At 39.3% G+C, this 15,936-nt stretch overlaps 1 protein-coding gene across 1 annotated transcript; it reads right to left on the bottom strand.

Annotated features, from left to right (window-relative positions):
• Window positions 1–203: 203 nt before the first annotated feature.
• On the bottom strand, window positions 204–15,679 carry LOC103811506 (interleukin-6 receptor subunit beta-like; the record flags this gene model as incomplete). The annotated part of the gene is made up of 9 exons (XM_009084483.1): window positions 15,613–15,679; window positions 14,750–15,061; window positions 12,829–12,961; window positions 11,397–11,557; window positions 10,903–11,054; window positions 8,246–8,405; window positions 2,956–3,038; window positions 1,477–1,696; window positions 204–380 (listed from the first exon to the last, which is right to left on the bottom strand). Coding segments are annotated over exons 1-9 (1,465 nt in total), but the record flags the coding sequence as incomplete, so codon positions are not given.
• Between the last annotated feature and the right edge of the window lie 257 nt (window positions 15,680–15,936).

Here is a 15,936-nt window from a genome sequence, read left to right as displayed (position 1 = left end):
ATCTAAATCATTAATAAAGATATTGAAGAGATTGGCAAATATACAGATACTTCCGTGTACATGATAAGCTAACAGAAACCCTCAGCATTAAGCCAGGGTCCTACCATAAAACTCATCAGCACAAGGATGTTCCTCACAATGAGAATACTCAGTAAGTTTTTAGAATGTCCTACAAACTATTTGTAGACTTATGAGATAAATACCTTTTAAGTATATTCCTTGAATGTTTCCTGGTTCAATCTGCCATTCTATGGTGCAGTCTGAGCTGCTGGACATCAGACACCATTCGATCACATATTTAACAACGTAACTGTTGGGAGCTGTCCACCCCACCCACAGCTTGCCATATTTAGGTAGTGTTTTAAGATTCTTCACAGGAGCTGTAATGAAAGAAAACAGGTAAGTCATGAATATTGACAGTTCTTCCACTAGACATTCATGACAAGAGCTGTTCTAGCAAATATTGATACTTTTGGGTTCTGGTAATGGTGGTAGTCTGACAGAACCTAAATGAATGTAAAAGCCACTTTCTGAAAGTTGGTCTGAATCTCTGTATCAAAATAAGCTGTATTAGGCTATTTAAAAACTGGGAATTAGACTCAGATTGTCTGTTCTCAAACACAGTACGATGACTCATTGCACTGTAAACAGACACTGTGTTTCTTTCTTCCAAAGGAAAGAGTATTTCAGAGAGAAATCAAACTCAGAATGAGAATTTAGAAGAATCAGTCACACTCAGTACCTTATTCAGTACCTGTAGCTGCAATGATACTTTGTTTGAATCATATCCTTAACTACTTCATCTAACTTTTAGAACCAGTGGCTCTCCCTTGCTGTTTATAATAAAATCTACATCTGTCCATGTATTTGTTTTTCCTTCCTGTCCTGGCAAGTGTTTGGATTGTCTAAGAGAGGCTGGAAATCAGGAGAAACCAGTCAGTGGTTACTGTTACTGCACAATGAAAAGAACATGATAAAAAGAAATCCAAACTGTATGGAAACAGTGGAAGCAGATGACAATACAACCACGCAAGATACTGAAAATGTAGGAGAGTGAGACTGGGACAGCAAAGCAAGGGTTTAGAGAGACATCAGGAAGCTAAAGGAAGATCAATGGTAAAATGGTATATACATGCAGTAAAGGATGCTTCCTCAGCCCTTTGATTTCAAGAAGGACACAAAAAATGCCTGCTAAGCTAAGAGAAAAAACAACAGGAAATACAATGCCCAGCAGCTCTAAGGACCAAACCCCAGCAAAACACTACATATAGCTTCAAACGACCCTGTGAGTACACAAATTCACATGTTCCCTGGTATACAGGTGGTGGCACAGTTATACAGGCATGAGACTGTAGATACATTCAGTAATACATTAATTCTGTGTCTACATAAAAGGTAGCATTTTAAAACACTGAAGATTTCTTATACCAAAAGCTATGCAGACGCATTTGACAGAGACATTACTAGGACACTAACCTTTTGAATTACTTGCTGGGATAAGTAAAACTGATGGAGGGGATGCCCCAGCTCTGTTACAGGCAATCACAGTCACTTCATAAGTTCCATTTCGCAGCTTTAGGTTAAGGTTGGTGGTAGTGACACTGTATTTCTCCGGTGGAATGGAGGGAGATGATTTAGATCTGACAGTCACTTCATAATGCAAGATTACTCCATTGGCTTCAAGTGGCTCCAGTGCCTGCCAGAAACACAGCTTAGATTAAACTGATACTGAACAAATACGATATGACCCTTACGGTCTTTGATGCAGAATTTAAAAATCTGAGAACAAGAAAAGTTACGCAGACCAAACAGCTGTGCATTTAAGAAAAGCATAAATAACTTGTGTCCACTGCTGTAAAGCATGTAACTTCTAAAGTTATGTCTGGTTTTAACACTTTTCCTTGGATCACAGTCCTACCTAATAGTTTAATAAGAGCTACTCTGTAAAGATTGCAAAATGTGTTGTTAAAACCTGCATTTTGTGTGACTTTACGAGACAATGACCTAAAATCTCACATCCTAAGCTGTGTCAAACTTTCAGCAAAACACAACTTTTATTACACGTGGGAAAAATACTTGTGTCACCTAGTAACACAGAAAAATACCATGTAACAGTATGAGTTATCAGAAAATTTATGAGAAAGTTATTGAAATTGCAAAGCATCACTAAAGCTAAACAATTTCAATTCTAAGTAAACAATGTTAGACTCACAGAACATCCTGAGCTGGAAGGGACCCATAAGGATCATTGCAGTCCAACTCCTGGCCTTGCAAAAAGACCACCCTAAGAATCACACCCTGACAATGTTGTCAGAAGTGGCATGTGGTGTAGAGTTACATCAGAAAATGATGCCATATCATTTACATGTAACTTCACACAAGCCACCTAGAAATAGGAAAGATGTAGTAATAAAGAGACAGCTAGACCAAATATGACACAATTTATGGACCAAAAGAAAGCAGGGGATGGGGACTGAACATAATTACACTGCTGTTCTCAGATGGACTAATCATGTAATTGGACACAGCAGCCTACTGCATGCAAATGTGCAGTGCTGTACTTAATAATCTTGGCTCTGGAACATCTCGAGGCTTAACGGATTTAACAGTGCTACCAAAGTTTTAGGTTACAGGAGAAGGCATAATGTGAAGGTTTGCTTTGTTCAAGTGGAAGTTCCAGTTCTACGGATTGCTAAAAGACAGCAAGTCTGGAATCTGAAAGTGTATTCTGTATATTCTAGATGACAGATCTGTGTTGGTTAACTGATGGCCTTGACATTTGTACTTTTAATTTTTCATAACTATCATAACAAGAACACTAAAGTCATTTTTCATATCAATAAAACCAGTACTATCACAACTATCTACTCAAGGTTGTTGAGGTAAATTTTTCTGCCTAAAACCTCGTGTTTTTAAAACAATGCTCAATTTCTGCAGCTTATCATGTTGCTTTACCTTCCACATCAGATGCACAGTCCAGGAAGCTGGTGAGGGAGATGCATCAATGATCCTCCATACAGCTGGTCCTTTAGATGGTTCTGATGAAAGAAACAATGCTTAATAGTAGAAATATTTTTATTTAACCTGTTTGAATTCACCCTTTTATTGTCATTATATGCTTTCTTTTTTTAAATAAAAGCATGTTAGAAAAGAGTTTCCTCACTTTCCCAATGAAAATAATTGCACATTCAGTGGAACACCAGATGTAAAAAATTCCTGATGGGGTGACCAAACACCAGTTCTGTTCTAAGTGTACAGTATCAAAACAAATATAAGTTGCTGTGCTGAGCACCTCCAAAATTAGACTAAAGGTGACAATGCTGAGTGAGGCAAGATCGAACCTATAACATGCAGGCTGCACCCAGCAGCACAGCCCTGCACTTGTGTGCACTGCAAACCCTGCTACGGTCTGCAGCTCCAACACTGTCCCTATCCTTCAAGTCACCTTAAAAACAGGAAAGTGCACAAAAATTAATAAGGTGACAAATTTCTCCTGTCAGAACTCCCCAAGTTTCCTACTTTCTTGGTGCTAAAACCAGTAACAGAATGGCAGTACTTCAGTGCAATACTACAGTGCATTTTGGCACCTGTACTATATAAAATTCCAGTGGTATTTCCACTACAAATTCCATTCCAAATGAACCAAAGTATTACACCACACAAAGCAGTAAAAAGTAGCCAAACCTTTGTGAGGGCCTTAGCCCCAAGAGAAAGCTGATCTTACAATATATTTACATTTTTAACCTTGTAAGACAGTTTTTTCTGGAAGTTCTTTTACTGCATTTTGTATATTAATCATTATGAGGTTTTGGCTGTTTTACCTTAAAAAACCCACAGTATCAAGTACATGGCGTGCACCTTGTTTCTTATGCTTTACATTAGGAGGGAAGGATAACTAGGAATTGAGGCAAAGGGAGCTTTTCATCTTGTTTGAGTACTCTGATTCACATGAAATGGAAGCAATTGTATATCTTGCCTAACACACATCACAAATGTAACATGACCTGCCTCATGTTCATTTGTTCCTGTAACACCTTTGTTCCGAGGATAAAAAAAGGCATGGGTACTTAATCAATATTAGTAGCATTTTTGCAACAGGAACACAATCAAAATAGGTAGGCAGTCCCAATCCTCATTGCTCGGGCTGAGACAGAAACCACAGAAAACAAAGCCATACTATCACTGGGAGTTGAAAAGCAGTGACTACAATACTGAAATACTATTTTACAGTCTCTCTCCCAGAGAAAGTAGATTTGGCACAGAACTGAAGCAATGCTGATATGCACACAAATTCCACTTTGTTTAAACAAAAACTACTATAACTTTCATACTTCTCCAATCTAAGATGACAGATTATTTCAAACAAAGCTCATTACTGAGAATACAATCAGGATCAGTAAGGAAGGATTTCTGATCCTGTGCAGTTAAGCTCCAGGCATAAAGCCATGTGTTAACAATGGAACCAGTATTGGTTTAACATTGCTGTGAGATGTGAACTGATGTGAACTGATGTAGTGAACAGACTGTTCAGAAGGGAGCATGCCTTGGACGAACTATGGAACACACAGATGTTACAGAAAGAAGACCAGGAAGGTGCAAGCAGGGGAAAAAAAGGAAAATCAATCAGGTTGACACAGCAGCTAAACAGGTGTCACAAAGTTATCTGCAGTACTGGAGGCAAGAACAATATCTACTGGATATTAAGCACACAACCAGAAGGTCCATTCACTGGCTCCATATGTGTAGGATCAGCACAGGCCAGCAACAAAGCCAATCCTGCAGGTTATCAGAGCAGAAAAGCAATGAAAACATGGCCAAACTAAAGTAGCTTCATTCCTCACACCCCCAGAATTAGAAGAGTTTCTAACTGATAAGAACTACCATGCTTCTGGAAAAACAAGATCTAAAACCCCCACATCATTTAATTCCCTTTCAAACCAGAAATCAGCAAGCGAAACACAATGCTGCTACTACTGATGATTCCAAAGGAAACCAAACACACTTCAAATGGAATCCCTTTTGGGGCAATTTACTAATTCTAGAACCCCCAGGAATCACAATATGTATTATTGTAACATACACAGCTATGCAACAAACCTGCTCTGCTGGATATGAAGACCATTGGCTACAGTCACCATTTGGAGGTAAAAGTTAGATGTTTCTGGATAATGACTATATATTAAAACAACTGCTCAAAGGTTTAAAATTTGCCAGAATGCTTGCATTACTCTTTAACACTATAATTCTGCATTTGTGCATTTACATTTAAGGAATCCATTGAAACTTCACTTGATTAGTTACAATACTGAACACCTGGATAAAACCATATGGAAATACCTAAGTATGCCTTCCTCAAAACAGTAGTGATAAATACACCTGTGTCTTGGTAGCTTGCTACTGAGACAAACACCAGATCTTTGAATCCAGAAGGCAAGCAGATGTGGAACCTTCAGGGATGTGGGTCTAACAGACTCAGACAAAGCACAGTATCTAGAAGTCAGTTTTCTAATCTGAGAGCAAAAATAATGGTACAAGTAACTCAAGTGACCAGTGTCTGCTTATTTTGCTTAGTCTTTGCAATAGGCAACTTTACAGTAAAAAAGTAAAAATACATTAATAAAGGTTTGGTATAGTTTGCCAAAACTGCAATCTGGAGTCCCCTGTCTAAGCCTGACACTTGCCAAGAACTAGGGACCTCATAAGCTTCTTTCCAACTGAAATTATCCCACTATCCGATAAATTTTCGACTGTCTAAGCATTTGCAACAGGTGACCACATCTCTAAAACCATCCACAAGTGAACTGAGGATAGGAAATTATTTTACTGCCAACTTACCACAACAAAGTGCTATCCGATCAGCAAGCAATATAAAAAAAGTGTGACTATCCCGCTACCATTAGGAAGCCTAGTTATAACCATAAGTTAAAATCCTGTTCTACCAGTAGAAAATAGCCAGTATTTACATTTGCAATGTATCACAACTAATAGCACAGGAATTCAACAGCTTATTGCACAGTGAAATTAGTTCATTTTACATTTAGCAAGAAACAAGACATTACTGCAGGATGTTCTCATGCCAATACAGACTCAAAAACATTTCAAACACCTATTAAAGATGTTGAATTAGTTCCTGTTCTGCTTAAGTGGGTTAATCAGATAAATGACAAAGTGAAAACAGACCACAGAAAGATACATTCTTCACAAAAGTCTGGGGGTTTTATGTATTAAAGGGCCAAATGCATAGGTCTAGGTTGTGTTTGTGTATATGCTGCACGTATTTTTGCTCTGTTAATGGAAAAACATAAAAAACCCGCTATTTGAGAACAGGATCTTTTGTACAGTAACAAACGCATGGGTGTGATTTTAATGTCAGGGATCCAACAATTACTGCTCAGTTACTGCTGTGCAGCTTTAGACTGAGTTTACAATTGCTTGCAACTACTGCTAAATCACAAAATGCTGCGAAACAAAACAGCCAAACCAAACAGGCATCACTAACAGAAAACGCTAAACATACTCAACTAATTGCTACTGAGGTTCAGTGGCAGAAGGTACAGCTTCTGTACTTCAGAACAAACTTGCAAAAGAACCGCTCCAGTGGGGAAATATTGCAATGACTTCAATGAGTGAGAAGTCTACTGAACTTGTAACACTGCAAGTTGTAGTTACTTTAATGCCATGGTACATTTCAAGCAATACATGTGCTCATGAGCAACCTGAAGCAACCAATGAAGGTAAAAAACATGGTGTGGAATGCAGTGGGCAGAGATCTTTGGAGACACAGAGTACAGTCTTGGTGCCACTGAGTGGCACAATATGAATGTGCCCAGGGTGATGCAACACACCTGCAGAACATACAGTTCAATGGAAACAGACACTGTCCTAAGAGCTGACTGAAGCACTGCAAGCAGCTGAAAGGCCAGCCAAGCCAGTGAGCTGGTTGTAGTGTAAACAGATTTGGTGCAATGGCAGCAGCTTCACAATGCTGATGAGTTGTTCCACAGAGCAGTGAGTGAAGGCTGACACTTCACTGATGCTCTAAAGCAGTTTTTTTTAAACAAGGCTGTGCACTTTAGGTTTCAATCTAGCCTAGTGGTTTGCTATCTTTTGTGTGTAGCATGCAGTAAACAGTTTATACATTGAAGTTGTATATATCCTGCTTGCAAAGTCATTTTGTGCAAGACTAAACATGATCCAAACACTCCTCCCAAACAGCTGATGCTGGGAAGAAGTTTTCCTCACTAAATTATGATAGTAGCAATTCAGTGGTTCATCCCCATTGAAAGGAACAAAATATTTCAATTCAGATCTATAAAACAACAACTCCAATGATTATATCATATCAACAAGAAGGAATTGCAGGAAGGAACTGTAAGGACACAGAGAACTTCATGACTAATTATAACCAAAATAAAACCATTTCCCACACAAACTCAATCTTGCTGAAGCTGAGATGAGTTTTATAGATGGCAGTCTTTCTCAATGCCTCCCACAGTAACACAAATCAATGAGCAGCAGGATTTCTGACTACTGTGTGTAGAATGTTGTAAACTACAGGGAACAGGTAGTACAGAGACAGCTGGAAGTGACTAACAAACAAAAAAGTATTATAGATGCATAATACCTCGGGAGAAGTTAGAAGTAAACCAGAATGTGTTATTCAGATGTCACGGTGCATAAGAAGCTAAACATTTCCCATACACACGTTAGTTTGTATCACAGATTTACTGAGTTTTTGAAGAGGTCTACGCATTCTGTATGACTAAAACCTTCTGTTTCATAAATACTGCTGCTTGCTCACTTATGACTTCATCTACTGGCCTCCTAAACATCAAGTTGTTCATAAATGAAGGCACAGTTGGTCTTACGAAGAACACCCCTTTGAACAGGCAGAATAAATTCTGTTACAGAGGATTACCTTCAGAACAGAAACCATGCAAAAAACCCACATCTCTTCTAGAAGACTCTGAGAAGAAGTTTTCTGTGAAGAAAGCTCTTTTTCCCTATTTCCCATTCCAGCTGTTACCATAGAGCACCCCTAGACTAGCTTTATGGGAAGCTATTCTCATGCTCCACGGAATGCATGGGTCAAGCCAGTCAGTGCTGCAAGTAACTCATGAGAGCTTTGTTGCATGTATAATCAAACAGCTCAAGTGAGGATATGCAATTCCAGCTGGTTATTGCCAAATTGCTGAGCACTCACACAGTTTCAAAGCCAGTGACCTACTTTCATGTATTAACTTACTATCTTCAGGGGTGGACCCAGTTTTTTCTTCACTCCAGTCACTCCAGTAGCCCGCTCCATCTTTCTTCATGCAACGAATGGAAAAGACATACTCTGTGTGGGGTCTGAGCCCTTGAAGACTGAATGAAGTTCTTGTGGAAGCTGTATCATCAGGAGGAACCTGCAAATGGAAGAAAGACTTTAAAGGCACTGTCCAAAACACTGTAAATCTGAGTTCTGTGCTGCTACAGCTGTCATCCAAGAGGGCTCTCCACTGCATACACGCCCAATACAAACAGTTTTCCTTCCCTCTTACTTCCAAAAGCTTCAATTCTCAACCACTGTTTGATAAAGGTTCAGAGCTGTGTGCCTTTACCAAGTATAACACCACACATATACTAGAACAGTTAAGCTGCTACCTCAGGGCGATCTGTTTTGTTTTTTTTTTTATTCTCTTGTATCTCTCTCCTTCCTTCCCATATAATTCTGCTACTTACTGATCTGTAACATCATGCCTTACATTTCAGAACTTTGCCAGCTTATCTGCTGGATTATTGACTGCAAAATATGTGTGCTAGAAGCCTCCCTGCAAAGCTAAAGAGTCCAGGATCATTCCTTTCACCAATACAGAACAGTGTTCCTTAACTGAAGTTGAAAAATTTTTACAGTAGCTTATATTTTTGCTAATAAATTAGTTTGTTTTCATAAGCTCTTTTGTCTATCTTAGGTGAGCAACTGAATGCGGGAAAATATTCTTACTGCATTTGTACAGAAATAGAGGAGTGACGTAGATAATAGGTCCATGTAGGTACCCACATACACACTGACTGTCACACGTTATTTCACTTGCAAATAAGGGGTTTTTATAGTGAGGAGTCCTGCAAGAGGAATGACTGCAGATTAAACACAAATGCAGGACACTTAACAGGTTAATTTTGAGGGCAAAGAATTGTCAAGAGTAAAACTTTACCATAGCTAAGCAAGCTCAGCTGATCTAGAAGTTACTAAGTCCATGGTCTTCTGCCCCTGTTAAAAGAGCAACAGAGGTAAAAAGGACTTGCCCTATTGCCCTACAAGGACAACACAGCGACAGGTCCTGGAGTTGCAGACCAAGTTGTGCAGACCAGTGCTCTTTAAAATATCAATACAGGTGACCTTAATGAAAATCCTCTGCATCTAAAGCCACATTAGTCACAAGCAGCTGTTATGCTATCTGCTCCTAACACCCTATTTTGCTAAAGAAAGAAGCAGTCTTCCATGCAGCAAGTCATGGAATTCAGAGTACTTTTGGGCTTCTGTACTGAAACAAAAAATGGGAAGATCTCACAAAAAGAGAGCATTGCTGGAATACTGCTGCTCTGAGAGAATGCTTAAGTAACGAAAACCCAAGAAGCTATTAAATGTACATCCAGAGACTGATGTAGAGGAAAAAAAACCCGCAGCTCTTGATGACAGGAACATGTTATACTACACTACAGATAAGGCATATTCCTTACTCTCCCGTTCCTTGACTGCATCACACTTAAAGCACGTATGCAGGGCAGCCACATTGTACTGGATTATATAATCATTTACATTGGAAAAGACCACTGAGTCCAGCCATGTACCTAATGATGCCAAGTCCACCACTGAACCGTGTCTCTAAGTGCCACACCTAAACATTTGCTGAGGACTTCCATGGACGGTGACTTTATCACTTGCCTGGGCAGCCTGGCCCAATACTTGACAACACTTCCCGCGAAGGAAGTTTTCCTCATATTCAATTTAAACCTCCCCTGACACCACTTGAGGCCACTTCCTCTTGTCCTGTCACTTGTTACCTGGGAGAAGAGACCAACACCCACCTCGCCATGCACTTTCATGTAGCTGTAAAAAGCTCTAAGGTCTCCCCTGAGCCTCTGTTTCTCTTGGCTAAACATCCACAGCTTCCTCAGGTGCTCCTTGTAACACTTGTGCTCCAGAACCTTCACCAGCTCCCTTGCACTTCTCTGGACATGTTCCAGGACCTCAATGTCTTTCTTGTAGTAAACTAAACACAGGATTCAAGGTGTGGCCTCACCAATGCCCAGTACAGGGGGATGATCACTGCTCTGGTCCTGCTGGCCACACTACTGCTGATAAAGTCCAAGATGCCACTGGTCGCCTTGGCCACCTGGGCTCACTGCTGGCTCATGTTCAGCTGCTGTAAACCAGCACCCCCAGGTCCTTTTTCCCCAGGCAGCTTTCCAGCCACTGCCCACAGCCTGTAGCACTGCATGGGGATGTTGTACCACAACAGCAGGTACAGCAAGTTCAAAAAAGCATCCAATTATGGTTGTGTTTGCCCAAGCTTTAAATTACATTTAGATCAGTAGTTCTGCACATGCATAGGAAATTGAAAGTTCATGATTCTTCTATATGCTGCATGTGCAGAACAAAATTCAAATTAAACACACTGCAATGTGATGGGGAGAACAGCAAAAGAAGTCCACAAAGGTAAGAGAAGGTCACTGTACTCTAGATTGGGCCAAAAATTACTGAGATCGCAATCTTCATGAACAGGCTGGAAAAACTACCTTAGATGGTAAGGCATAAGGGAACAAAGGGAATGCCCTGAATTCCAACAGCAAGGGAACTTCTCCAGTTTGACAAATGGCTGGGTTACAGCAGAGCATGGCAAGGGCCATTAGTGTCATTACCTGCATCCACTTCGTGTCACCAACGATCCTATAGCGAATATTGAATTTCAGCTCCATCATAGGGACTGAAATCCTATTCTCCCAGGAAAGCTTCAGAACAGTAGGAAGTACTCCTGAATCAACTGATAAATTGTGTGGAGACAGTGGTTTAACTAGAAGAGAAGAAGTTAAGAGTCAACCTGACAGCTGTATTTCACCAAGCCTTTAGGAGCTGGTACACTATGTTACACCACTACTCTTACAGCTTTTTGGAAGCTCCAATGGCTGCTAGTTCACATTACTTTCTAAAGCAGATGACTCAACATGAGCTTGCTATCTGACTTGTGATGAAAACTCTCACCATCCCTACCTTTGCCCAGCTGAGTTAAAGTTTTAGTCAACAATATTTTTGCAGTGTTAAGTTTTATAGTGAATAAACATGAACACACTAATACAGCAACATGCACAGAAGCAGCAGTAATGTACCACTAAAGCTTTAAGGGGCATATAGTTACCAATCTCAATGGGATCAAGTACAACAGGATCAGATTCAGCTTTCCCAAGAGCATTTGCTGCTTCTACCCAGACCTCCAGGTTAACAAAGAACTGAGGATCAGGAACTGTACAAGAATTATTTACACCTTTCGGTATACAGTCAGGAAACTCCTCCTGCGACCTAAATAAAAGACAAGGAAAAGCAAGGTATAAAGCAGTAAGTTTGGTTTCCTTTAGGGACTACCTTAACATATATTGATCAGCTTATCTTGTACATTTCCCCTCTGCCACCCCTCTGCCTTATCTCTGTAAGCAGAGGGGTGGGAAGAAAAAAGAGATGAGAATGGCTTGTTCAGCCACAGATGCATGACTATTACAACTGAAACCAGAATAAAATCCCTTGGACTTCCAGTCACATACCTTCAAAAGCACAAGCCACAGAATTGTAATTAAAGTTGTATAAAAAACTGACTTAGCTTAAAAAAATAAAGATCAAGAACTGATATGATTAAACAAAAGCAACATGGCTGGTAACTAGAAGCATATTCATGCATTCAAAGATGCAGTCTGTACTACTTGCAAACCCTTCAAGAGTACACTGTTAGAGGTGCAACCCAAGTTTTGTTCACCATCTTCTGCTACACTAACAGCAGATAGGTCTAGGGGCATTAGGAGACTTGCAAAGCATTAAGGTTTTCTATCTGTGAATACTTTCCACTACACCTGTTACCAAAACACTTCTGCAGAATGGGGTAGGAGGAAAGCTATAGGCTGTCATTTCTGCTTCCACAGCAGAGCAAAAATTCTCTTCACTCTGTTTTAAACTATAAGAGCCCATCTGGCGAGTTTAAAGAATACTTAATTTGCTTTCACAGGAGAAACACTTTGCTGAAGCCTTCGTGTTAGGGTTAACTTAGAACAGCACTTGTTCACAATTCTTACGAAGTGCAGAGTAGATAATACCTCACAAAATTCAGTCATTATATGTTGGTTTATCTACTTACAATCATAGAATGGTTTCGGTTAGAAAGGACCTTTAAAGGTCATCTAGTATGATCCTTCTGCAATCAGCAGGGACATCTGCTTGTTTAGAATGAGATACAACAGTCAACTCAGAAAAATGTAAAATATATAATTTGGGTACAGCCACCTAATTATTAGGTGTATTGTACTCAAGCCACAATAATCATGTATTTGAAGAATGAAAAACATATGAGATTGCTGTTACTTCAAAACAAGTGCAGCAACAAAATTTAAAGTCTGACTCAGAATAAGTTTGAATGCCAACTTCTTTAATGCTTTCTTTCTGCCCCCAAAACAGACAGCAATGCTCCAGAAAACTGGACTCATGTCCAGAACTTTTCTAAAGTACCAAGGAATTTCAAGAAGTTTGTTTTAGCCTACAAATAGTCTTCAAAATTATTTAGATATATTCTACAGAGGGCTACTTACCATCTGTATTTCAACCTGAACAGAGTATCCAGGAATGTATGCCTTCCAGGGTCCCAGGTACAAGTCATACTATATGTGAATTCCGATAACTGATGCACAATGCAACTTAAGTTCTTGGGCTTCTCTGGGGGCACTGTACAGAAAAAGTTAGCAATAATTAATCTATACACACATTTCAACCCAGTAAGAGTCACGCTAACTGTCCTATAACAACAATTTCAGTGTAGATCAGAAGTATTTGGATCAAATATATTTCTAAAGGAGGTGGCAGAAAGTCTTAGATACCATCCAGCAAGCCAAGCCAACAAGCTTAACCAGCTGCTTGGTTCCTACGAACAGCAGGCTGTACAAGGAACAAGCACCTGCCCGTGAAGAACAATAAAGATTTCTCATTCTGAGGCAGGTGGCCTAGTATTAACAACCTCTCATCTACATAAATTTTAATGCACACAGAAGAATAAAGGTTAATGACCACTACAGTTGGATTGGCATATGGTGACTTTGCAGTAACCTGAGCTCTTAAGGCAATGGTGATGGGTCTCTGCCCCATGTGATCTGTGGAACAAGGATGCTTTAGCTGTGAACACATACAAGATCAGGGACCTTCATCAATGCACTGTAGAGTATATGAAACTTCTTCACAGCACAGCAAAACTATTTTCTTTCCTTCTTAAACTCAAATTATAGCATACAAAATTTGTTCCTACCTTCTAGATTTTCCCTATTTACAAGAGCATAATGTACTTAGAGAATCTTATTTCCTCTCAAGCAGAATGCTAGTTTCAACAGAGCAACCTTGTGACCCTTACTGCTTTCTTCATGAATAATTGTATTCTTCTCAAGCCTGTTTTTAGTCCGATTGTTTTACAGTTTTTTCTTTAATTAACAGTATCAAAATACAGTACTTTAAATACAAATGCATCTCAAGACTCAATGTGAATTACAGCTGTTTATCACTTTAGAATAATTTATCTGTCCTCACCTTTCCAAGTATTTTGCCTGTCTCCCACATCTTTTCTGGTAAAATATTTACTCCTCAGAAGTTGAAACAGAAAACATTACTTTTCTGTGAAAGCATTTTGTAACTTGTGCTAGAACCAAACCAGTTTAAATTATGAATCCAAGCCAGCCTTTTGCATCCAGACTATTTAACCACTGCAATTCCTTCTGCCAACACTAGGAGATAACATAATTCATCAGCCGTATCATACAATAGTTAGGACACTTGAACACTTATTCTATAAGCAGCACACCAAACAATCAAGCAACAGCATATTAAGTTATTCATGTTACTTTCTCAAGACCTCAGTCTTGTCTCAAAGAGCACTTGCTCAGAACTGTGCAAGTGCTACTACTACCCTTGAACAAGGGAAGTTTATAATTAGCTAGATTTTCTCCTGTCTAGAAGCAAAGTAATCCAAATAGTATGTTCCATCCTTACTGCAGTCCAGGTTAGCTTTAGTGACACAGATGGACTACGTATTTCTCAGTCCATTAATGAGGAAAATTTCAAAACATTACTATGAAACCAGGACATACGGCCTTAAAGTATTTCCTTGAGCACTGACACAGAAGGAAGCAATAAGGAAAAGCTAATTTGCCAGTATCTATTTCAATTAAATCCACATTATCATTCTGCACTTCAAATCTTCCTGCTTGAACACTTATCTGTTCTGTTTTCCTAGTATTTCAACAGTGAAACATGCCAGAGTATCTGCTATGTTTTAGAAAACTCTATTCAACGCGTATTTACCAGCTTTACTAGCACGTAATCTGACAATGTTTTCATACAATCATCCAGGAACCTATGGAATAAAAGTGTTTCAAGATATGCACACTTGCTACTGCTTACATTTTCCTGTTTCTCAGAAGCGATTTCCTTAACGCCAGAATAAACCACACACAAAAAAATGGTACTCACAGCCTACTGTAACTGTAATTCCATAAATGTTCTGTTCGAGGTGTCCATCTGCTAAAACATTGCATGTCAGAGGAGTAGCTAGTGAAGAAGTGTCATTAAATGTGACACTGGAAACTGTTCTGTTTATTTCACGATACTGCTCTTTAGGTACCACTCTATTTTTAATTTTCCAGATAATCTGATTAGCGTAGATGTTGCCAAAGTCAAGACAACTCTCATTCAAAATGCATAATGCTGTGAAATTGGACCCAAGGGCCAATACAGGAGACTCCGGGATGATGTGGCCACATGACTGCACAAGTCCATCTGAAGCTAAAAAGAGAAAGAATTTCACCTTTAGTGAAAACTACATAGCATTCCACAATCAATACTGCTGACACATCACTAGGGCAATGTCAAAAGCACTACGTGTGTCTAAGTAGGAAGTTAAGTAGATACTTGACAGGTATAAAACTGAAATGCATTAGTGGACCACCAAGCAGACTTAAGGGGCAAAACCAGTGTAGTGTTCCTTAGGCTTTGCAAAAGCATTTACCAAGAAAGAAAAGTTCTATTAATAAACAGGAACATTTAGAAAGAGAGAGGAGAGTCAGGGATTGAATGTTTAGATGTTTTGAAGGAGAAGTTAACATACTTGAGGCTACTCTTGTGATAAAGGTATTTTCTGTTAAGAAAGTCAACACAGAGAAAAACTGGGGTAAGTGTGCCCCTTTGTTGTGGTGGGCTAGCATTAGAAGACTAGGTGTCTCTAACCCAGCACACCTTGCTTTCTATCTCCACCCCACAAGTACATAGACAAAAAGCAACTTTGTGCTTCAAACATCAAATTTAAATTTCTTGTGTTTGGGACACAGAAGCCTTACCTTCAAGAGCACAAATATTCAACAGCAGATAGAAGCCATGGGCCACCCAGTTCCACCCAAAAAACATGCTGCACACAACTCCTGTAACAGAGAAAGATATATATTTGTAAATTTAAACTGTTACATCTTACTTCAGACCAATGCTAAATTCACATTTGTATTCAGTCTGGGACAACTTCTCACATATGCACATTTACATTCCCAAAACAGTTTGTATCTCCTCACTCTAGAGGAAGAATGGGCATATTGTGTCCATTTTCCTCACTACTACAACAAAATCCAATGTCTGCTTAAGACAACTGATGCATTTTAACACCTCTTTAG

Source organism: Acanthisitta chloris, unplaced genomic scaffold (assembly GCF_000695815.1).
Source record: "Acanthisitta chloris isolate BGI_N310 unplaced genomic scaffold, ASM69581v1 scaffold23331, whole genome shotgun sequence".
In the NCBI taxonomy this organism is placed as follows: Eukaryota; Metazoa; Chordata; class Aves; order Passeriformes; family Acanthisittidae; genus Acanthisitta; species Acanthisitta chloris.
This window is presented reverse-complemented; position numbering and strand designations above follow the sequence as displayed.